At 31.3% G+C, this 26,979-nt stretch overlaps 2 protein-coding genes across 3 annotated transcripts in view; both read left to right on the top strand.

Moving 5' to 3' along the window:
• Positions 1-12,785, top strand: part of LOC124543573 (organic cation transporter protein-like) — a 61,054-nt gene extending 48,269 nt beyond the window's left edge. For both annotated transcript variants that reach the window (XM_047121810.1, XM_047121811.1), the window contains exons 2-7: positions 7,864-8,042; positions 8,442-8,776; positions 9,114-9,434; positions 10,016-10,646; positions 11,001-11,110; positions 11,230-12,785. In XM_047121810.1, the coding sequence (XP_046977766.1) occupies positions 7,864-8,042; positions 8,442-8,776; positions 9,114-9,434; positions 10,016-10,646; positions 11,001-11,110; positions 11,230-11,287 (1,634 nt within the window). In that variant the 3' untranslated portion in view covers positions 11,288-12,785. The remainder of the gene's footprint in view (positions 1-7,863; positions 8,043-8,441; positions 8,777-9,113; positions 9,435-10,015; positions 10,647-11,000; positions 11,111-11,229) is intronic.
• A 5,722-nt stretch (positions 12,786-18,507) lies between these two features.
• Positions 18,508-26,466, top strand: LOC124543621 (pollen-specific leucine-rich repeat extensin-like protein 1). Its single transcript, XM_047121871.1, has 2 exons — positions 18,508-18,766; positions 25,274-26,466. The coding sequence occupies exons 1-2, from the start codon at positions 18,752-18,754 to the stop codon at positions 26,315-26,317; spliced, it is 1,059 nt and encodes a 352-aa protein (XP_046977827.1). The 5' UTR covers positions 18,508-18,751; the 3' UTR covers positions 26,318-26,466.
• Positions 26,467-26,979: the final 513 nt, after the last annotated feature.

Raw genomic sequence — 26,979 nt, 5'->3', positions numbered from 1 at the left:
GCAACATCGCGATCATACTTTTTTATGTTTATATTGTATCTGTTCTGATTTCGCACGGATAAAGTAAGTCTTACGAGATACATGCTTTTTAATAATTTTATGCAAACATTTTTTTATAATACAATATATAAACTCAAACTCAAATTGCTTTATTCAATATACACAAGCTCTTTATCCGTACATAAGTTGCTAAGAAGTCATTTTATCTGACATTACGTGATATTTATTTATATATCTCTGAAATTAGTGATATTAGTTCAAATTAAATCGAATAAACAGGAAAGGTATTATTTAAAATAAAGTGCCTAATACACATTGTTTATTACAGGGATTAACGGTTATCAAACAAATAGTTTTAATTAAAATTATCATTAATATTATACGAAAATTTTTTAATAACAATTTTCCTCAAACATTGTCGATATCTAAGAATCTGTCATTCCAGTTGCTCATAGTTACAAACATAGCGTTGACGATACACTACAACTACGTTTATAAAAAGACTATTTAAAAATATACAACATACATATATCAAAAATATTAAAATGTGATTAGCCTATAAAAGAACATACATAACTTACTACCTTATAACCTTTAAAGCATTATATTTTTTCAATAATACCTGTATACTTTATTAATTAAAACGAGCTCAGGATTTAATTTAAATTATAAAAGAAAACAACTCCATTCCCACGAGTAATGATGCACTTAAGGAAAATAAAAGTTATCTTATCGTGCGCAAAAGACTCTGATCTTCACGCCAATCTCATGTCAAAATTACAAAACGATTGTTTCGTATACAAAAACTAAATGATTGGAGGAAAAAACTTACAATGAAAATTACAAAATAGGTATGAATAAGTGTTCACCGACTTCACCAAAAAACCATCAAATATGTATCCATACTATAGACATGATAAAAAAGAAAACGTTTGTTTACAAGTAATCGATAAATTCCTGAAACAATTTTAATAATTCTATCAACATTATTAAGCTACTGTATCTATAGTAACAGAGACTTAATTTCAGAGAACAAAACCCCCTCCCCGACATACACGCAGGAAATCAGTTATTCATATGCTTAAGGTGCATTAACCTTGCCATTGACTTTGGTGTTACAAGAAATAGCACTGACACCTGTCAAATTACCAACTTTCAAAGTTCACCTCTAAATGTTGTTTACGGATGTTTGATCAAACAATACCGTCCTCTTCTTATGGATATCAAATCATTAATAACAGAAGGAAAGAACTCATTGTCCAATTAAACACTAAACGTCTATAATTGAAACCTTAATCATATTAATTTAAATATAATAAGAACTCTTTTGTAATTTGTGAGAGAATTTTGATTGTATCTTAGACAAGGACGAAGAAATTGCAAATTATTTATAATTTTACTTACAAATTCTCACCTTACATATAAATAATATTGTACTTTGTGGATTCATGTGTTATATTTGATTTATTGTAAGCTCTGTAGTAATATGTAGTATGCATATTATTTGTGAGTAACCAGCACAGTGACCGAGTGGGAATCAATTTCATTGAGCACATTCGCTTCCGGAGACGTCCCCCAACGCTGACGCCCGCCTCACACGCAACTATCATCCACTTAATATAAGAATTACTCCATAAACCTAGGAATTTAAATTATTTGCGTACATCATCACGACTATGGATTACTTAGACTTACATAATTTAAATCTACTATTAAAAAATACCATTTTTCAACCGCCTGACTCAAGAAATAATTTTACACCATATATTTTATAACTTGATATATAAACACATATATTTTATAATGCAGCGGGTTCGGAGAATTTATTAGTACATCATATTATTAAATTAGTAGTTGTAGTAAAAAATATTGTGTATGGTTTTTTTCGATCAACTATTTCGCGATGTTATAAATTACTGAACGTAGTTTTATTTGCATGATTTGCAATTTAATAAGATATCATAATATAAAATTACAACAATAAAAAACGCTATCTTTTAATTTTATAATAATTTAATCTTAGAACTAGACTGGTTCAACTCGAAGGCCGCGTATTCGAATTTTAACAAGACCTTCTAAGTTTTTAAGTACTAAATTATTTACATCCGCTGTAGTTAAGCAAACCAACGTTACTCTTTAGATGACGGTTTAAAGTCGTATGCTCTGTGATGTGTTCATTCATAAACAATCATACGATTACTCTAAATGTTATCAATAAAAAATTAAAGGTAACTTAAAAATTAAATCCCTGTTAGGATACTAGATTTTATAGAACGTATACACAAATTTTATAAAACAAAAAAAATGTAAGAGTTCCAAGATTAGAATACGTTTATCTTACAAATAATTGTGGGTTGAAGCACATCTATATTTTTATGTGCTTAATTTGTGTTAAATGTAAAATGGTTTATAGGTCACCTAATGTCATCACCGCCCACATATATAAGCAATATAAGAACTATTAACGATTTCTTAAATCAAATTAATTAAAAATACTAAGTCTCACTGTTTTGTGGAACAATATGTAAGTAAATTAGATTATATATATATTATTTGAAAAACAAAAAAAATATCAGTGTGGGCCACGACTCCCAAGAAGACGACAAAAATGATTTCCAGCGAAGATCTGCTGATGTTTAGTATAAAATATAAAACGTCAAAATGTAATTTAATATAAAATGTAAAAAAGGCACGGGCATCTGCGAGCCTGTGGATGTTGTAAATTAAATAAAAAAAAAAAGAACAATATGTAAGTAGTGGGTGGTGCATATCGAGACGAACTCTCACAAATCCGAGTGTGTTTAATTATTCATCATGGTCATGGTGAGAAAAATCTGCAAGTGTAAAAAATGTGTCACATATGTATCTTTACACCTAACCCACATTAGTGAAAAATTATAAGATCTCAAAACCTCTTCAAAATAATAGGCTTTAGCCAAATATTGGAACATTCCTGAGAATTATCTGATCGTTATTTTATTTAAATATTAATTGAATACTTAGAAATAATTCACAGGATTATAATTTAATCAAAACAAATGTAACACACAACACTTCATATGAATCAAACAGCTACTAAGATGAGTCAAAAGGTGTAGTGTTACCACTATAATATAATGACCATTTCTGTTAACACATCTCCGGCCTGCGTAGACACCGTAAAAGCCAATTTAACGGGTCATCAGTTGGGTTATGACACTTGTACACTGACGATGAACGAAGCGGAACGCTCACAGATTGTAATTGTTTTTCTTAACTTTTTCAAAGGAAATTCATCGACGTATATCAAATGCAAATTAATAGTTTTTACTTAATTTAAACGACGTCCGGTATCGTTAAAACTGTTACCACAGATAACAATTACACTTGTGTTAAGAAATTTTTTCACAACATTTCGTAGTGTTGATATTAAACTTATAGAAAGCAGGTCATTGTCGAATCAAACTTTGATTATAACTTATATACATATAGACTACAATTCTGTCATTCTTTGTTTTTTTTTTAATTTTTATAATTATTTACTTTTTAATTGATATACGTGTGAATCATTATTACTCATAATTAATTATGTAATGGCATAAACATGTCATGAAATTAAAACAAATATTATTTGTCCCTTTTAATTTGATAAATCGTTTGACCCATTTTTAAGAAGTTTTTCTTAACACGACTTATAACGTAAACGATATGCTTCCTGACCTTGGCCCCAAATGCACCCCGCTGTCCGTAGGATGAAGAATAATGTTTCATAACGTGACGCCCTCTATATGATCCTCTAGAATCAACTGGATGTTTTCTTCCTCGTAAACAAATCGGGTTATACGTAGTTGTTATTACTTAGATTTTTTTACATTCTATTTATACACTTATTAAACTGTTATGAAACTTCTGAAACAACTATTGGCAATATCAGTTGATATAATAAAATCTTAATATATCTTTTTGAAATATCGAAAAACAACTGTTCTTGAATTTCTTTAAATGGTTATTATATAATGTGTTGCAGAGGCATATATGTATATCCATTTGACATTGTTATAATCTTGTCTGTCCTTATTCATGCATAGGTCACGAGGTAATCGATTAATGTGGAACAAAAGATTAAAATATACCATCTGGATCAGAATAATAAAACAGCCTTGATAAAGAAACGAGAAAAATAAAAATTAATCACCCGCGTGATTCGAAATCGTCGCGGAGTCCTCATTTCGTAACCCGTTGCTTCTTTTGATACAATTCTTTATATTTACTTTACATATTTACTTTTTTTTTTCAATTTTTTATATATTATGTTATGATCGTTCTTTGAACTGTGTCATAACATTGGCTTGCTTACGTAACTGCTTATTCACATGACTAAAAACAATGATCAACCATAAATAAATAATAATAATAAATTTGAGACAACATCACATACATTACTCTGATCCCAATGTAAGTAGCTAAAGCACTTGTGTTATGGAAAATCAGAAGTAACGAAGGTACCACAAACACCCAGACCCAAGACAACATAGAAAACTAATGATAATCTATATCGACTCGGCCGGGAATCGAACCCGGGACCTCGGAGTGGCGTACCCTTGAAAACCGGTGTACACACCACTCGACCACGGAGGTCGTCATAGAACAATCAATTCATCTACCAAACTAGTTATAAATCTATCTGTTATTGATATAGTATTATGCTATCTACCACCAGTCCATTAAGCCAACCAATTTACCTGTCCAAATCTACAAATTCAAAAACCAAGGCGACTGCTAAGTGAATTGACCCATAAAATGGTCACGGTTTTATTTTATGGACACTCCTTTAAGAGAAAATGGCGTGTCGTACATTCTATCATAAAGACTGTATTCTTTAATGAATGGACGTACTAATTTGACATTGTATTATATTTTGTATAAGTGGGTTATGGTTAAACCGTTGCCAATTCGATCTCAGGAGATTAAAAAAAATTGAATACCGTCCCTAAAGGCAGTTACACAACGATAACAATATGCATTATTTAGAGGACACTTTTAAATTATAGGTACGTACTATATTGTACTTTGAACTGGAAATTGCACCATCAATTTTAAAAACATAATATACTCAAATCACTTTTACTCGCTCTCGCCATAAATTAATAAAAGAAATACAAGTCGTAATAAATGTTAGTATTAAGGAGTAATTAATTACGTAATATGCGAAAAATGTTGTCGAAGTACGTCGAAGTCAGTCGCAGTTCGTCGACATTAAGTATATTGAAGATCATTGCCAAGGCATCACACGAGTTCTTTGTTAATGTATATCGTGCGTTTGCGTGAACTATTCAGTTGGCGTGTGGCGTAACAAACGCATTGAGATCCGTGAGCGCTTTCGATTGATTAGATCTGATTCGCTATAATTGTATGACTTGATACAATGGTAATTGATAGGTCTTATTGCACTTTATATAACTGCACTTAATTAGGCGTCGCTATAAATAGATAGTGACACTGAAGAATCTAGAAAGTTCCTTCCATATCGAACAAAAAAATAGTTGATATGAATCAAAGCATTTTACTAACAAATTAGTTTGACCTTAAAATATTATAAAAAAAATGCTAATTGTTTTATAAATAACATCCGAAATATGTAAAGATATAAATAACTAAATAATTGCAACGCGTCAAGAATAATAGTTTCATAGAGTTAATTAATTAAACAATAAATATATGGGCGCACAGATAACACTGTTGAAATAAAATAAAATTCTGTAAAAATCGTAATCTTCTCGTTACAAGTATAATTATGTATAATAGAAATAAAATATAAGGCAAAGTGTAATATAAATGTTTATGAATTAAAAAATAATCACAATACATATTCTACTGTAATTATATTCCGGAAATTGACATAAGAAGATACAATTTCATACTTTGTACATTTATGATATTATAACTATTGCTTGTTTTAAGAAAAACAATACATAATGTAAGGTCATTGCAATAATAACCTTTAGACGATTAATTACAACAAAATCAATGTCAAAATCAATATTATCTCATGCGTTCTCTTTATGAGAATCGAGATAACTCTGTGAGTGAAACACGTGGATCTTGACCCAAAGGTCGTGAGTGTCCACAAAGTCGTGCTTACAGTCAAGGGAAAGATCGTAAAGAAACGATTTTTTTTTTATATCGTCTTTTCCAACCACAAGAAGACAAAAACAACATTTGACGTCGAGTTTACGTAATATCATTAGCCTAAAGCTTGATAATCTTAATATTAATCATGGATTTGCGAAAAAATGACGTAAGTCAACTAAATTGTTTTGACTTTTTTTATGGTATAGGTTGACGGACGAGCATATGGGCCACCTAGTGGTAAGTGGTCACCATTACCCATAGACAATGACGCTGTAAGAAATATTAACTATTCCTTAAATCGTCAATGCGCCACCAACCTTGGGAACTAAGATATTATGTCCCTTGTGCCTGTAGTTACACTGGCTCACTCATCCTTTAAACCGGAACACAACAATACTGAGTACTGTTGTTTGGCGGTAGAATAACTGACGAGTGGGTGGTACCTACCCAGACGGGCTTGCACAAAGCCCTACCACCAAGTAAAAAATAAAATCGGAACTTGGAATTAAAATTAAAGGAGATATAAGTAGTTAAGTAAAATAATACTGTATTAATATAAATAAAGATATACCTATAAGCCATAAATACTAGTAGTGCACAATATGACTGAGCTATGAACAAATCGCAAGTTATACGTAAATCTAAGGTTTGGTTCTATCTCAGCAACTATCGGAAGTATGTGCCTACACAGAATCCGCACAGGTCTGACACGACTGGAAAGGGTCATAAATCATGCAAATGCACATGTTTTCCGAGTCAGCGAATTATATATATTAAATATCACTGTATTTGAAACACACATTAATTTAACTCAAGTTGATTCAAAAACACAGTTTTATTCATTAATTTTTTACAATATTGAACCTGACGATGGAATAGACGTTAAAAAAAAGGGGGACAGATTTACATTTTGTGATAGATAAAAATAAAATTATTACACAGCAACCGGAACAGATACAAAATTGTATTCTATGTTTATGATGGTTGCCCTACGCGGCAACAATTACAATTGTAGTGTGTCACATCGGTTTATATAAACTGTATATTATGATATAATAAACGAAACTTGGATCCAAAAAGTACATCTCATTCGTACCCATATTACACTCCATTATTTGGCAAACAGCAATATTTAGTATAAAACAATAATTGCTGTGTTCCGACTTAAAGCGTGAGTGAGCCAATGTAACAACAGTCACATGTGACAAAGCATCTTAGCTCCCGAGGTAGCACATTGGTGATATGAGGAATTGAAGACACTGGTGACCAGTTACCTTCAGTCAATGGGTCATCCATTTGCCACAACACAAAAAAACGTACCGGACCCAACAAAAACACTGACTGAGTATTTCCTATTCGACAAAACCTTTTTTTTTTATTGACCCGGCTTGGGTCAGGATCACTTTTTTGTATCTCAAATAAAGTCATGAGTTCTAGTTTAATTATACAAGATGTTAAAAAGCGTGTTTTTTTTTTTATTTCGTGACATTACTTTGGTATTATATTACAATAGTATATACCTACTATGTTACACGAGTTCGTGACGTTGCATAACTTAATAACTGTATATATTAATTTATGTTTTAATGTTTGCAGCGACAAATATTATCTCTTCACATAATTTACTTACTTTAATTTTTTTGCATATACAATTGACAAATTGTAGTGCAAGAATCTCATTATAATGACATTAATATTTCGTTGTTAATAGAAATCTATACATAATAAAATGTGTTTTTTACTTATTTTCAGTTATCCCCAGTCAAGGAATAAGCAAAGAGAAGAACCATGAGTCCAACGAAGACATCGGTCAGAAAGACGTAGTCTCTCTAATAATCGGCGACTATGGTCGTTGGCAGTTGATGATGACGTTCCTCCTATCTCTGTTTTCTTTCCCGTGCACATTTCACATATATCTACCAACGTTTACGGTAAGTTTAAATTAGATCTATTTTTCTTCTGAAGCTATTGATGTACCTTGGTAGACAGTAGTAGGGGACAGCTGGTGCTGTCCCCGGAACTTCATGCGCGTTGCATTTAACAAAAAAGTTATTGTTTAAGCTTAATTTAATCAGGTTGACTCAAACGTCCCGTCAAAATCGGTCCAGACTTTCTTTATGTTATTCAAATTAGCCGAAACAAACAAACAAAAATTGTAAAAACTATTTTGGTATCTGTACCGTGTATATATACGTATACATACATTTAGTAAAAAGCGGTTATTTTAATGTAACAAAAAAAAATTATTACATGTATGGTTTTTAATTTTTAAATTACACTTTTTTTACATCTAATTAAAAATTCTATAGTAAGCCCACTTTTTATTTCAGGCAAGAGCTACAAAATTTTGGTGTCGAAGACCTGAAAACTTATCAAGCTTGCCGATTGAATATTGGATTAACTACAGTCAACCGGTCGACGCGTGTTCAGTACGCGTGCTGCCCGATGGGATTACTGCAGAAAGTATCATGAACAATACGGCCCCACTTTTGGATTCATTCCTGAGATGCAACGAATGGGACTACGATCGGTCAGAAGTTGGGGATACTATCATATCAGAATGGGATTTAGTATGTGATAGAGCAACTCTCACTAATTTGGCAGAAGTTGTGTTTCTAATCGGAGTTGGAATTGGAGGTGTTTTAGGCGGATGGATATCAGATAAGTAAGTTCATCTTTAAACAATATATTTAAATTGCCTTTTCATTCCTGACTCTTTTTGCACCAATACTTATTTTAAAACAACAAGAAAATAAATCACGATAAACCATTTTATTAAGCATATAATGTTACATTATTAATATAATAATAAATAAATATAATTATCTTATAATTTCTTTCTCGAAATCTAACACGAGATACTCACGAGGTATCGCATAATGATAGATAATTGTGGGTTAGAGTTGCGCAATTAAAAAAAATACAAAGCGCATTGTAAGACATTATCATTTAAAAGAAAATTTGCAACATAAGCTAACAATTTTTCTGTTTTTTATTTGCAGATTCGGCCGTAAAAGAATACTCATCGGTATGATGTTGGCTCAAAGCGTGTTAGCAATCTTATCCCTACTGATGCAATCGTACTTGCAATATGTTTTGGTGAGGCTCGTAATGGGCCTCGTCTCCGTATCCGTAGTGTACGCGGCCTTTGTGCTCTCCGTTGAATTAGTAGGTGGTGCATGGGTGACGATTGCTGGAGTCTGCAATTTCTTCCCACTGCCATTAGCCTATATCATTGTATCGCTGCTGTCAATGGTTTTACCTAATTGGAGAGATTTGCAATTAGCCTTATCCGTACCCGGATGTTTCCTGCTTATTCTATGGTAATAAAAATATTTTAATATGTAATATTAATTTCTAAGTTTTTTAAATAGCGCAATATGATAGAGCCGAGCTGGCGCAGTGGTTAGAACGCGTGCATCTTAATCGGTGACTACGGGCTCAGACCCACGCAAGCACCACTGAATTTTCGTGAGCATGTGTTATAATTCATCTAGTGCTCGGCGGTGAAGGAAAACATCGTGAGGAAACATGCATGTATAATTTCATAGAAATTCTGCCACATGTGTATTCCACCAAACAGCATTAGAAGAATGTGGTGGAATATGTTCCAAACCTTCTCCTCAAAGGGATATAGGGAGGCATTCACCCCGCATAAGCAAATTTACAGGCTATTGGTATTGTTGTTGTTGTGTTATATTATAAGACTATGATGTACCTACCTAACTGACTAGGCACAAGGTACATGACATCTTAGTTCCTAAGATTGATGGCGCATTGGTCTAATTACTTACCATCACGTGACCAATTCGTTAGTCATTTGACTATTTTATAAAATACATGTACATACTTTTATAAGTTTGTTTTTTCTATCCAAACTTATGACTGATCTATTTTATTTCAGGTTCGTCTTGCCTGAATCCCCGAGATGGTTACTTAGCGTAGGTAGAACGCAAGAAGCCAAAGCGGTGTTAGAAAAAGCATCAAAATTCAATAAGAAAGACAATCTAGCTGATATCGACAAATTACTCATATCAAACAAATCCGAAATCAGGACGGAAGAGCCGAGTGTACTTATGCTTTTCAAAGGATATTTAATGAAGAGAACCTTCTGCCTTTTCATCATATGGTTCTCCATGACAATCGCGTATTACGGACTCCTGTTAAATATTGGCAAATTCAACCTGGGCAATTTGCACATAACCTCAATAATACTCGCAGCGGTAGAAATACCAGCAATCGCTACAAGCATCCCCATACTATTCAAGGCTGGGAGACGCATACCAATTTTCATCTCCATGGTGATCTGTGGCCTCGCTTGTGTGGCGAGCGAAGTGTTTTCTATATCCTTCGAGGATAATTGGATCATAATATCGTGTCTCATGGTCGGGAAGTTTGCAATCGCGTCGACGAATATCATGCTGCCAATATTCACAGCGGAACTGTATCCCACAATTATAAGGAATCTGGGAGTGGGCGCGAGTCAAATATCATCAGGATTGGCGCTTATTTGCATTCCCTATTTATGGGAATTGGTAAGTTTTAGACGAATTTATAATTGATTAATTCCATTTAATTGTTCGTTTATAATAAAATTTATTTTTTATAATCGTTAACTCGAATACTGCTCAAAAAATCCTATTTAGTTCATATAGAACTTCCTCTTAGATCGACTAGTATTAAAGCAGTTGAATGTAGTTATAGAATGTATATACCGTCTAACAATCTATAATAATTATATATCCAACGTTATAGCTACCAAAATTGAGTACCAAATCTTACACTACAAATGTATTAAAAAATTAAAAACTCTTATTAACTTTTAGTTAAACTTAGTTTAAATGTAGTTTACGTTTATGTAGGAAAATTATATTTATTTTGTTCTACAGGCTAAATTGAATGAGCACTTACCAATGGTTACGATAGCGGCTCTGAGCGGCGCAGGGGGCGCTGTTGTACTATTGCTACCGGACACCATTATCTCTAAGGAATCAAAGAGGTAAAACAAAACATATGTATACCTACCTACCTATCGGATTTAATTATGTGGAATATATAGATATATATCATTACTATTATTTATTAATTATATTTTATATAATAAAAAATAAATTTCAGATCAGCGAATTCTTCGTGCAATGGAACGTTTACCGTCACTGACGATAGAGGGCAGTAGTTGGTGCTAAAAACCGTGAAAGCGTATGTGATCATTACAAAATAGATAAAAAGTGATAGTAATGTATATTCGTGTATATTTTAAGTGAAATCCTTGTTATATATTATTTAATTCTTAATTTCTTTCATAGTACACATTATAAATATAATTTTACTTTAACGATTATTTAGTAATTAAAAGACACAAATTGTAAATTTTAGTAAATAAATTGACTTCGTAGAATTATTATAATACTTACAATGACATTTGATTATAAAATATATAAGTAGTATACAAACATTCAATAATTGTTTATTATAGTATGAAAAATATCTATTCGCAAAATTAAGCAGCTTACTAAAATTCATAACTGTTTTATCCTGTAACGTACAATAAATATTAGTTTAAATTTTAGTATATTTGTAAATAAAATAATTGTAAAAGTATTTATACATACCTACGTTAGGTATTTACTAGAACTGTTACCGGTTTTAAATTAACAAATGTGTCAGTAGTGCTAAGTACATCTAAGGTTTAATTAGACTCTTATTTAAGGTTACTACGTATAATTTAAGGATTAAGAAAATGTTATACTTATAATAAATTTGACATTCATACAAAAAAGCAATAATAACGATAATTAAGAATAAAACTTTATGCGCGCTATAAATACTTTGTTATAAACCTTGATTTACTAATGAAATACTATGACCAGTAGCGCCATCTAGTTATGATTTAGTGAAAGCAACCTGAACAACTTTAAATACCTATCTAATATTTTATGTATAATATACATAATTTATTAAATATGTTTATATTTATAAATTCGATCCAGTAAATATTACAATTATAATTAATAATATTAGCGAGTTTTAAAGACTATTTACTTCGTTCGTACTTTGCTTGCCTCTAAGAGTTTGGGCTTCTGTACTTACTCATTATAAAAAAATAAAGGGATTTAGTATCATTGTATAAAATGCAATTGTATCTGTTTTACCATGACTGTTGAAATTACTAACCGAACGCAAAGTTATTTGGATTAGTTCTAAATTAATGTACATTTTTAATAAATATAACAGGGCGTTAAGCTTATCTACCATATTTAATTCAAATCAACAATTTTACTCTGTCAAATTTAACTCATTGTAATTTATCAGCAAAACCATTTATTAGATATAATTAGTTTTAATGAAATAATGATGAATTTACATACTAGTTGTTTAAGATTATTTATTGGTCTCGGCAAATTCACAAGTCCACAAATTCTTTGGTTACAATTTAATCAGTAATATTCTATTAATTAAATATTGATGAAAGCAATGCTATTGAACTTAATTTATATTCAATAGCGAGTTATAACAAGCAACAGATACAAAGAAACTGTAGTATGACATATTGACTAGTTTACTTGTGATATTAAAAAAAAAATGTTAATTTTGTAAATTATAAAATAACCACATGTACCTACCTAAGTAAATATATGTTGATAAATATATTTTTAGAAATAAAATTATTGTTTGATTTATTGCTATTTATACAACACAATACCAACACTTCTTTTAAACTTATGTACAAAATTATGTATTACGCCATCTATTGTACGTTGATGATACTATACTAGAGACTTGTATTCAAACATTATTTTTTAACCTTTTTGATTTTTTAATAACTACTTTACAAAATTACTTGGTGGTAAGGCATTTTACATGGCCGCCTGGATAGGTTTTAAGCTCTCATCAGATATTCTACCGCCAAACAACAATACTCGGTATTGTTATGTTCCAGTTAAAAGGATGATATAAAAGCTTAGTTCCCAAAGTAGATGGTGCATTGGCGATGTTTAATATTTCTTACAACGACAATGTCTATGGGCGGTGGTGACCTCTTACCATCTGGTGTCCCATTCGCAAGTCCGCCTACAACATAAACTAAGCAACCGTGACATATTATGAAACCTTTTTCTCGTACATGAGATTTCTCTGGTCATTAGAAATAGATTTCATAGCAGGTTACACCTGCAATAAATAAAAAATCTGCCCTTTACTAAAACCAAGGCAAAGCTTGTTACCAATCTAGTAACAACAATAATATTTAAGAAATATTTTTGGTTACAAGTGCACAGGAGCTAGTTTGAACTATTTGAATCTATGAAATTAGATATTAGGGGCATTTTATCAACTAACAACTGCATGCTTGTACAATAACGAAGCCTTCCAAATATTTTACTCAGTGATGTTTTTTTATAAGACGATGATTACCAGTTAGAAGATTTATACCAAGAGCATATAGTCGTTTAGACACCTCATTAATCTATATAAGCCTAATGATGAAGAGAGGTAATATAATCCCGAGTCCAAATCTTGGGTCGTGCGAATCACGTGACTGAAAAGTCATTGAATTTTTTACCAACAAGAATAAAATTTCAATATACGTTTACGGTTAAATCTAGATCTGAATACACAACATGTTTTTAAAGATTGCTAAGACATATTAAAAATATTAAAGGACCCCAATTAAAACCCCTGTGGCACACCCGAAGTGTCATTAGGTAATTCGATAAGAAACCTTATATAGGGACACAATCAGAAAACCATATTACATAATATGGCTTCGTGATTCACTCAAAAGGCGTTTGAAAATTTTATTTATCTATAAGCATAGAATTGCATTCTTAGATCAAATGACTCACATAGGAAATTTGTATATTCAAGTCAGTCGAGGCTTGTTCAATGCAAAGATATAAAGTCGTGTCGTTTTGAGAAACTTGCTTTTTGCTTCATATTATTGTACTAGATACTCCTTGGTTAAATTACATACAACATAGGTTTTTTAAATATTTGTCCGCTTGTTTTCTGTGGTTCATCTTAATGCCCACGTGCGCACTCTTTTTTTCGTGCAAATGTATACGAATATTATATATGATTTTTTTTGGTACCTCGGGAACTAATGAACCAATTTTATTCCTTTTAGCACTTATTCTATTCGTTATTCCCTTTTTGTGTTTGTTTTGTTAGAGACGATAGTGTTGTTCTTTCAAGTTTTTTTCTTTCAAATAAAGCAACATGTGGAATCTGTAAAATACTGACATTAATATTATTATCTTTCGATTTTCATTTCTAACTATAAAAGAAGCTATTAAAATTATGCAATAACTATGAAAATTGCACGATTTAAAATGACAACGAAACAGTTTATTAGACTAAGTCCAAGAAAAGAACAGTTGCAAAATAATCATTATTTACGTTATTACACGGTTATCTCAGCCTTTACTACTAAGACATATAGTGAATAACTTTATTTACCAAACTGCGAAGATAATTTTCAGGAAATTTTATTATTCAAACGTACCCATTATGATGCCTTTCCATAATTTGTGCACATAAGTAAATAATATACGAGCAGCCCGTACAAATTAAAAGCACACGGTTGTCAACTCAGAATCCACTTCGTATTTCACTTGTATAATATTGAAAAGAATTATTAATCATTTTCATATTACAGCAACCTTGAGAACTAAAATACTATGTCTTTTAGTGATACTGACTCCCTCATGCTTTTATCTGAGCTGAGATGGCCCAGTGGTTAGAACGCGTGCATTTTAACCGCTGATTTCGGATACAAACTCAGGCAAGCACCACTATAAAAATATGTGCTTAATTTGTGTTTATAATTCATCTCGTGCTCGTCGATGAAGTAAAACATCGTGAGGAAACATGCATGTGTCTAATTTCATCGAAATTCTGCCACATATGCATTCCACCAAGAGGTATTGGAACAACGTGGTGAAATATGTTCCAAACACTTTCCTTAATGGGAGAGGAGGCCTTAGCCCAGGAAATTTACAGACTGTTACTTTACTTTTACTTTACATCCTTTGATCTGCAATACAACAATAATATTAATATAAAATACCTACCCAGTCGGGCTTGCACAGATACCTATAAATACTATATTTATTATGCACAATGCGACATTGTGTACAATAAATAATTATATCACAATTTGACGTTTTGCTTTCTACAGTGATCAAAACTCACTTTTTCTTTTTACAGAAGAACTTTCTTTATATCTTTTTTAATTTATTTTATAGTTTGCTGGACGAGCAAATTTGCTACCTGATGGTAAGTGGTCACAATCGCTCATAGACAATGGTGCTGTAAGAAGTAAAACTCAAGCCAAGTATGTATTTCATCAGTAGTCTAGCAAGACAAACAAACTTTATTACATCATCGTACAAAATGGTGGTTGGAAGGGCATTACACTCAAGAAACTGTACTTTAACCTACATAAGGATATATAAGAAGGATTCAATCGTAAAATTGTATAAAATGTACTGAATATATAATATATAAAGCATTCTTGCCACCATTCCACGCGGCGAAGATTTTTACAGTAACTATTTTCAATTCATATTTGTGTATATTTAAGCACTTAACGTATTAATTATTTTGAATAAATTGTTTTATTTTATTGATAATAGTTTGGCAGACGGGCAGATGGGCCGTAATGGTTCACCAATGCTTGTACACACTGGCAATTTTAACTGGGTTCAAAACGGAACACAAAAGTACTAAATATTTTGTGTTATAATGTGATAAGTTGATGGTATCTAGAAGTGATGAGGGAGGGTGTGCAACCAATTAACGAGTTCAAACCCAGGCAAACTCCAATGAATCTCTTCGACCTTCATTTGTATTTATAACTCATCTCGTACTTGGCGTTGAAGAAAAACGATGAGAAAACCAGCATATGTCTAATTTCAACCAAATTCTGCCTCAAGTAAATCCACAAATTCCCATTCGAGCAGCGTGGAGGAATTCCAAATCTTTACCTCAAAGAGACAGGAGATCTCATCAAACCTGTGGGCCAATTACAGTCTGATACTGTATCTAAATAAATTTGCACATCAACAAGTTACAAACTTAATTAATTTGCTTTCGTCAGAACTCCATTAATGATCACAGCAACATATGACGTAGCGATCTTAAAATCCAGGTCACGGTGTAATTCTTCATTGCTGATGTGGTCTTGAACGCTAATTATACCGGACATTGACTTCGTCTAGGGCGGCGCGGACGCATTCCCTGTAAAGACAATTACTAAATGTCGGTAACGGTGGCGGTCGACGCGCGTCGTCAGAAGATACGTGATTCGGATACTAATTTCGTAGTCTAGTAGTTCTAAATTGCCTTATTTAGGACGGACGGTTCTAGCAGTGATGATTAAACCAATACATACCAGTTATTTTTTTAAATCATTCAATGTTAATACATAATTTTACATTTGAAATTATCTTAAATATTTTTAGATTTTATAATATACAGTTGTTATATAAGATTTTTCTATAAAAATTTATAAATAAACTTATATATTACAGACTCTACAATGAACAAACATTGTTAAAGATTTCATGTTGCTTACATTTTAATATGCTGAAGGCAAAACACGAGAAACAATATCAGCCTCATAAAACCTGCGCCAAAACGTACCCAGAAATATGTACATATAGTGTATTGCATACTTTATAAGTATTTAATTTATATTGTTAAGTATATAACTTCAAATCGAATAATATTGAATAAACAGTAAATTATGTTACATAAATTTAACTAAGTATCTTAACACTTCGTTGTAATAAAATCAGCGTATGATCGTAAATTTTAATGAATTTGTAAATTCATTAATTTAGCATTAATTCGCTTAGTGAATCATCAACTTTATATATGCCATATATTTAAGTTATAGTAGATTAAAATATTGTAAGAAATAAAAAAAAAGAAAATGCAATTTTCATTTGTAATCAATACATCAGTCGAAATGTGTAGCGTGTCCTCGGTCATTAACCTGTCAACTCCTGACATAAATGCATTAAACAGTAATACTCAAGCACTACGTATATGACCCCGAAACAAGTTCCATTGTTACAAATAGAGTATGCGTCGTGTCGAATCAGAAACGCCATTGAAAAAGGCGATACGGGACAAATAACGGCGCTCTCCTATTACCGTCCTGACGGATAAGTCAGTAGTACTGGGAATATTTAATAATACAATAACATTGTACTGTACACATATTACGTGTTTCCTTTATATAAAAATAGCGATACTGCAAACCAGTAACGTAAGGGAATTAGCTGTTATGGCTATCGAACTCTCACTTATGTTGTGATGCTGCCGATATACTTTCCGGTGCGCTTGCGTGATTAAACTGCTGCTCACGCGTCACTGATGTAACAAACTACACTTACATTATCCTGCCGCAGTCACAGCGCAGTCAGTGAAAGCTAATAACCTCATATACTTGTATTTCCAAAAACTAGTAGCCTAAATAGGAGACAATTACATAATCTAGAACACCTAGCCTTCGTTGTTCCTTGAAAAACTTACAATTAGTTACATTGTTTTCTTTACATAAATTAACCTGATATATGTGTACTTGTTGATAGATATTGATATATATACATTAATTACGGTTATTTATTTCCGATTATCAATCAGTCAGACAGTTATGTATTTATATATTTTAAATTATAAGAATTAAAAATTAATTTATAAATGAAGTAATTTTGTACGTTATGTGTTTGCGAGAAATATTTTTTAAGATGAAGGAAGTAAGCTTTAATTACTATTATTAAAATTGTATCCGTATGTTAATCTAATTGTCGGCTGTAATATAAAACGTACATAAAAACACCGCTCTTGTAAAATTTACGTTGATTGTATTTAATAATATAAAGATTAGTTACTTGACATTATAGAAATAATTGAAAAAAAATGCCTGGTAAAATTATTACAAATATTGATACCAACGCAGATGAAGCCATTGATTAGAGCTAGTTTAAAATATGAACGAACGTAAATAGTTACGATCCACGAGCTATTGCCACACCTGACATATCGCATGCTGAAAGCGCTTCGATTGAATTACAAATTGGAAACGAACAATGCCCAACATTGTGACGAGACGAATCGGATGTGTTACGTTGGAACTTGATTCGTAATAGTAAGCTGAAGGGTATAAAATTATAAACGATTTCATAGACTCGAATAAAGTTCAAAAGCTAAATCATTTTAGATTTCGTTTAGAAGGTTACAAGCCGAGATATCTTCGTGCATACTAGTTTATCACTAGAAGTCATATTTAATATAAATAAGCATATTTTAACGGTGTTCGATATACATTTAGACAGGATATTGAATTAGATTAAGCAATAAAATTATACACAAAAGAATATAAAACGTCGTTGAAATTAATTAGCCCGTTTAGCGGTATCTTCGCGTTTAGTACAACCAAATTATATAGTAATGCTTTTTATTGGCATAACATTAGCCGAAGTGTTCGTTCTTAGTTGGTTACCTTGCAATAAGGTATGGTGGTCGCGTCGGGCGCAGGGCGAGAGTGGGCGACCTCATATAGCTTGCGCGGGTGGTGTTTCCTTTATTTGTTGATCGGTCGCGGCGTGATAGTGTCGTGCCACAGGACATCATGCGGACATTACTGGTGAGTCTCAGTGCATACAAGGCCAATCTGCTACTTCATCATGTCATCATTTCTAGCTTATAAAATAATGATTTATGTCAAAAAATAAAATAAAATTCTAAATTTTAATTTAATTTATTTTTTAAAATATACATAGCATACTAGTGATTTGTATATAACGATTTTTAATTACAATTTTCAAATTTAATTTAGGTTGATATTATCATGTAGCTAGTGAACTAAATAGGTATCGATTTCGCATGGCAACCTTGAATCTATCGAGATTTGAGAGGGCGGTAGTAAATCAACTGTTAGCCTTTCGCATACAATGTTGCCCTTCTTAATTTATAAAGCGGAACTAATGGTTAGAATGCGAGCAGAATTTAACATTCAACCTGTCATATTAATGACTCGATTACGTAAAACATGCATTATGGACAAATGCTCCACTGGTTGCGTTACACTTGCCTACTCTTACTCCAACAAGCTTGACTAGAAGTTGATAGAGAGCTGATAGGCGTTCTATTTCAACGCATTTAAATTATGCCATTCACTGCAAAACGTAATCTTTTATAATTTACTGGTCACACCTGTCCTAAAATCCATAATTATTTTTAATAGAAATAAAAAATTGCCATGATAATATTAGTATAACGTACAAGTGCTGTAAACCTACATACGCAATACAATTATAAATTTCGTTTACCTACTATTATACAAATTGATATGGTATTTAAAGTTACTCAACTGTAGAAATATGAATAGGTGCGAGTTTGGCTGATTTCACGTTCTTTTTTTAAATATATTTTATAACGTATTAAATTTTATAACATAGATTAAATGTTACAAAATCATTAATTGCTTGATTACATTTACTATAATTGCTGAATAAAATTAATAAACAATCTATCGCAATATTTTTTAGTAAGGATTCATTCCTACAAAATCGGAAGTAATTTAATTTTTACGCAGACAAATCTATATAACAAAACAATTGGAAATCATGCTGTATCTTCCTCTGTACAATTCATATAAAAAACATTTGTGTCGGTACAGTTTATAATAAATGCTTGTAAATAAATAATGCATTTCGTATGATTTTGTAAGTTATGACACTAACTACTCCTTAGAAAATTACAATTCGATACGTACAATGAAATTGGGTTGTAAATGCAACTCATGTTATGATCGCAAAAATAAAGAAAACGTATCCTTATCGGATAATCTGTAATTAGATAACCTGTGTCCATATATTTTGTTAAAACGCTTTCGTGCTCTCAATTACAGTGACAAGTTTGATCTAATATTTACAAATGTCATAATTATAAATAATATATATAACCTAGATTGCAACACGATACCAATGTTACACATAAGTTCGATTCAAGCGGAACCAAAGCTCAAGCCTGTAACTCAAGCCCTTACGTACTTGGTACTTGTGTAAGTATCATATATTATATACTGGCCCATGATTACCTTGAAAGCTCAAATAACAAAGACATGTTCGTGTATTGTTTAAAGAATAAACAAACATTACTGATTCTCTTAATTTTTTAGTGATTGTCCATTCAAGCTTTATCTGACTTTTTATCCATTTTTAAATTAGGTAACTTCAATTTACGAAATTAATTACTGATGAAGTTCCGAGATAGTAAAATCTATAACATTTCTAAGGGAGTCAATCGAGAAAAAACTGTCAATACAGTACCATAATAACATTATACAATTTATTTTTTAAGAATGAATTATTTCAGTTACAACTCTGAATTGTAAATAAGATTCAAGGTAAAATTACTTTGACTTATTTTACTTTTAAAATTTAATGAATGTACATTTTTGTATTTAAAAATAACGTCATCGTGAACTTGCTAACAAAAGACATCAACGCGCGGTTTCATTACCGACATGGTCACTTCAATCGACATTATACAATACCCGGAACGTGAGTTACTATTAATAACAAATTCTTATTAATAAACATAGATATCTTCCTTACAAACCGTCTTTGTGTTTATTGCACTTGGAATTTATAAGCTCTTGTAACATGTAAGCCTTAAACAAAACACTAATGACATTTAATTTGTATGTAATAAAAATAATAAAACGATTTATCCTATAATAAATGTTTCTAGAGAAACAACATTCTTATATCACAGTAACTCGTTATCAACTTCATTACGTCAATGTCTTTTCATTTCACTTTTTGAATGTGTGACAAAAATAGTTTTATCACTCTTTACGAGTAAGTATGTTTACAAGAGCAATATGTTTTAAAATAATTTAATTCAATAACAATATAAAGAGAAATAAGATAAACTTTTTAACTTTATGCCTTTGTAAACACAACCTTATTTTCTTTAATATGATTCTGAAATATATTTCTGCAATCATAGTCGGATTTAGCCCCCCTATATTTAAAAAAAGTCTCTAATACATCCCGTTCGTTTTCAATGAACTGCCGCTGTTTGCATGCACTGTGTAAATATAGCATGCTAACTCGTTATATAATGGAAAATATTGTGAATAATAACTAGCAAATAGCAAATAATTAACAACCTGCACTTATGTATGTATATAAGCAATTTTTAAGTTTCACGCTTAAACGACTGTTTAACGATTTCTGTTAAAACTGTGTCATGAAACTTTATAAAAAATATCATGTAAATTTAGGAATCACGTTTGAAAGGGTTAAGTCTTTACTCAGCATTTGTAAAAAATCTATAGGTATAACTTATGTTTGTAAAAAGTTACTATCAAATATTTATCATTGTATCTTTAATTGTAAACGCTATATTATGATATATTTAAACGATCGTTATCATGTATGATGGTACAACTATATGATGTTGTAGGCTTTCGATATTTATTCGATAAACTATTACTATTACTTGAGTTACACTAAATCAATGAAATTTTAAAATTATAAGCATCGTAATCTTTACTATTGACAAACAACAGCATTTACTGATAGCATCGACGCATAAATTGCAAAAAAAAACCTTTCCTAGATGGTCTGACGTTATGCAGGCAGCTTGTAAGTCTATTAAATTCCTTTCTTTCATTGTTATAAACTACTGCACAGACTCCAAATAAATAGAAAACACGAGCAATTTATAATAATAAAAAATATTAGTCTTGTTTCATGTCTACCTTTGCACAACGTTAAACGCACTTAGGGTTTATTTTACATATTAATTTTTCAAAGTAATTGCTAATTGCTTAAAGTGATTTTGTTTATTAATAAAGATAAAGAAAATTATGTTTATTTTAAAAAAATACGAAACTATTTAGCAATTACTAGTTCTACGCGAAAACTGGTTAGAATTTTAATTTTGAAATAAAATATTGGCGCAATAAAAATAGTGGTTTAACGAAAATAAGTTATTGCAAGTGCAATAACTTACAAAATCAGAAAACATACTAAAAATGTCATGGGCAGGAGCTGTGGACTGTGTTTGGTTTACTTGCTTTTTGTTAAACGCGTCATTAAATATATAATAACGTGTTCACATAAACACTCAACAGTATGCTCTTATTAAAACGAGTAAATTATTATATTTCTAAAATAATCTTAAGAAACCAATATGAATACAAATGGATTGACTCTGGAAACAATTTTTTTTAAATATTTAAACAAGTTACAAACTTACATGTAGGTCATAAGAGATTTGATCACCCGCAAACTTTAAGGTTGCATTTTATTTAATCTAATTATGTATTTAAATCTAGTATTGCAGTCTACGCCTTAGCGTACAAAATGTAGGACTTACATAAGCAATTAGCCTTGACTGGATGCATTTGGACTGAGAAGGTAGTCATTTATATTACTTTACCTTACCTTTGACCTTTGTAACCTTTATATATATTTATATATCTGTTTTCTGGGAATTTCGGAATATGATTTATTGCTAAACTGTACATAGCAAACATACTCAAAATTCATTTTATCTTTAATGAATTTTAAAATACTTTAAATTCCTTTTACGTATGTATTAAAATATTTATCATATATTAAACAAAATCTCAGCCTTCTAGGCCCAGATTACTTGTAGTATATTATTTTCTTAAGTCACGAGAACGTTGTCACCTTGACTGGCGGAAGAATGAGTGGCCCGGGCGTCCTTACTACTTTCAGATCGAGGCTCCAGGCCTCACCTCTAAACTGCCACTGAGGAATTTCAACTTCATAACTTATGAATGTTATGTCTGTCAAAATGTGTAAAAAAGTAATTCCACTTCATAGTCTGTCAATAAACGCTATGTTTATATTATATTTACTTGTCGTGACGATATTACTTAATTCTCGATTATAATAATACACTATTCAATTTGATGGAATCTAGCATAGAAAGAGGTTATATATTTCAAAGTCAGTAAATTAAGTCATTATTCTCTATTATAATGTCCTAGCCGTTTAAATTGTATATGTATTTGTTCTTGCAATAATTTCATCGTTATAGACCAGATAGATATGTTGCGGTTAATTTATCGGTATTTTATTACATTCTCCCTTTAAGTGAATATAAAGAAACACTATAATTCTAAACCTAGATAGAAATTATGTATACGAATAAATTACCCGTATAATATTAAACTGTCTGCTATAAAGTCATCGTAAATGTTGAGAAAAAAAAAGAACTAACGCACGATCTTTGAACCATACGTACAAAAATAAGTGTAATAATTTAAGTGAAACTCAGGATGGCATTATCATTATCCCGTATATCTATAACAAAGTTATTATCATAATTTGATTTGGCAGGAAATAAAACGAAACATAATTAAATGATAATTACAATAAAATTAGTTCCGGGTTTCTATATGCTAAACCTTACGTATTGACTTATTACTGTTAATCCCTCATTGCGCAAACACTTTTAATAAAAATTTAAAAGTGTTTGCGCAAATTATACATATATAGTTACGGAATAACGGATGCTAGTACCCGAATTTTTATTAACCGTTTATGTGACGTCGTGCTCTACATTATTAGTAAATAGTAATACTCATAGTGACTTGATAGTTGAAATCACATAATCACGTAATATAATTATTTTAACCAGTTTTAATATTTAATAGTTATTACGTTATAGTGAGACGCTATTTATTAAAATGTTTAATTTTTATTTTTAAGAGCATAATAAAAAATAAAATACATAAAAAAAAATAGTTCTTTTTTAATTTAACCATCGTATTCATATTCTACATATATAAATACGATAGTTCAACAGCAGACTTATAAGGCTGTAAATTTAAAGATTCTAGGTTCAAATCGATTAAAGATTATTATATATCTAGTCAATAAAACCTCCAAGTTATCAATATGATAGTCTTAGGCTGCCCTGCCTTACTTCTTTTGTTATTAGTTTGTCAGTTTCCATTAGTTTATTAGATTAAAACCTGCGCGTGTGTTTGCGGACACACATTGGAACTATAATATTACCGTCATAGCTTGTAGGTCCTTGAAATAAGCTGCCGTAATATTGTAACAAATGTCTCCGCTCGTAGCCTGCAGCCATCAAACAATGCTTGAACTACATACATTTGCATTATATGAGCACTGTAAATAAAAACGCAAAACATAATTCCTATTTATTAAGAATATTTGCTCTAAATATATATATTTTCAATATCGCTGACACTACCTGGTAAAATTTATTGAGTTTATTAATTTATGTTTGCGGAAATCTTTTAATAAAAAAAAATTTAACATTTTCTTCCTCCTTTTCTTAAGCTTAAAAGCTTTGTGACGTTACCAAATTCTTTTGGAGTATAAAAATGTAAAATTAAAGTTGAGGCTTTTCCTGATTGTTGATGAGTGGTTTTATATAAGCCCTACTACTAAGTAGTTTTTTATTTTTGTAATGAGCATCGGTTTAAATAGTAAGAGTGAGTATGCCAGTGTAAAGGAACAAAAGACATAACCATTTCATTTTTAGGGTTAGCGTCTCATTGTTAGTTGAAGAAAATGTGCCAAAATGCCAATGCGTGTTGGTGACAACTGACCACCAAAAGCATCGGCTCTCCGATTGTTATAAAATATTACTATATTGTTTAAAATATTACTATATTGTTTTGGTCTCATTTAAGATAAATTGCTACTGCTGCTGCTCTTATATTATAAATAAGCAACCTAATATTTTATTTTATTGTAATGTTAGGCTCATACACTATTATAGTCTACATACACTATTGCAAAATGTTGTAACGGCATGTAGGTATATCTAATATTAAAACGAAAGGTATTTTTGCTATCGAACTTTAATAAAAATATAAACTAGAACACGAAGTCAAACAAAACACGTCAAACGACTCGATATCAATAAGTATAGCAATGTTCGTGATATAGGCAAGGCCTATTACAGTCGAAAGTATGCTGCTATGTCGATTAATTGCGTAGCACGAATTCCACTTTACAACTTTTATATTTATTTCTGTTTTTATTCCATTGCCAAGTCGATAGAAAAAATGTTTGTAACAATTGGTTTATCTGTGATAAAAAATTTAATGATAATGTTTTTGTTTCAGATATGTATGCTGTGTGCAGTCACAGCTTATGCTCAATATGATTCCCCAACACCACCTCGGATTCAAATTCCTGGAGCAATTATAGGAGGTAGACAAGGTGGATTTAGACAAGGAAGACTACAAGCCGCTCCAGTTCCAAATGGAGTAGCAAGAATAAGGAGGCCTGGACTTGCCAGGCCATCTTTCAAATCAGTAGATGCAGCTCCTCGCCCAAGTCTACAGTCTCTTGAAGAGCAATCTAAACCAGTAACAGAAGAACCTGAAGATGAAATAGAAATCAACACACCAACTGCTTATGTATCGAACGCGTTCTCCACAGCAGAACCGCAAAACGACTTTTACGACATAACAACTACATCTCAACCAAAGCCACCAGCTATTTTTAATTCATCTCCGTTCCAACAAACCACACCAACAGCACCGAAACCTGAGCCAGTGAGGCCAACACAATACCGCCCCTTATTACCCCAATCATTCAGCCCAGTTAGAAACGAACCCACTGCGAGGCCCCAGCCAGCCAGACTTCAGCCTTTATCGAGCAGACCACAGCGGCCTGCGTTTAGACCTGAACCTAAACCTTTCGTAGACGAAGAAGATGATTACGTTCAACCCGTGAGACAATATTCCCGACCACAAGAGCCCGTTCGTGCACCTGCAAAGAGCGCGCCTGCACAAAGATACACTTCTTCCAATTCTAGAGAGAAAAAACCAGTCGCCCAAATTATACGTAAATATCGGGAAGAAAATGAAGATGGTAGCATAACATGGGGATTTGAAAACGACGATGGATCATTCAAAGAGGAAGTTATTGGCGTAGACTGTATCACTCGTGGTAAATACGGATATGTCGATCCCGATGGTTTAAAACGAGAATACAACTATGAAACAGGTATTGCTTGTGATAAGGCCAGAGAAGATAAGGAACAAAAAGGCTTTATTGACTACCAAGAAAATAAAGCAGTTTTACCAAATGGTATAACTATTGATCTCGCAGCAATGGGTAAAAAATCAAAGAGGCCATTCAGATCAGCGAGTAATCACTAGACTTATAAGTACATAAAATATATTTATTTTAGGAGCTCTAATTTTTAAGACATAATTTGTCTTGTCACTTAGTGTTATGTAGAACCATAATATTTTGTTAAAATGGTTTTAATTGAGCCTGATTTGACAAATAAAAATATAAAATCATATATTTCTTTTTTATTTAATATTATCTATAAGTCTTCATTAGTTTCCATATTTATGAATTCTATTTAAAAGTGTCTTACACATATGAGCTTTTGAAAAATATTCATATTATTATGACCCTACCAACAATATTTTTATAGACATATATATAGAAACTCAAACTGTGCCTAGCAAACATAGTACAAGTTATACATTTCAAAAATCCATCATGTAACTTTAGTCTTTTTTTTATCTCATTAAGAATTACAAATACAGTGTAAACTCGTTATAACGAAAATCAAGGGACAGAGCATTTTTTGTTGTTATAGAGAGTTATGATTATATGAAGTGAACTAAAAAAAAACAATCAAATTGATTGAATCGAAATGGAAATAGATAAAATATGCTTATAAATTATTGTTTACACATATAGTCCAATAACTTTGTGTCGTTTTTTGCTATGCCAGTACTTTTTATGTATTATTTTATGTATTCTATTCATATCTAGATGTGTGATGGAATTGTCTTGATTAAAC

Source organism: Vanessa cardui, chromosome 3 (genome assembly GCF_905220365.1).
Source record: "Vanessa cardui chromosome 3, ilVanCard2.1, whole genome shotgun sequence".
In the NCBI taxonomy this organism is placed as follows: Eukaryota; Metazoa; Arthropoda; class Insecta; order Lepidoptera; family Nymphalidae; genus Vanessa; species Vanessa cardui.
Note: the sequence above shows the minus strand (reverse complement) of the source record. Positions and strands in the feature narration are given on the sequence as shown.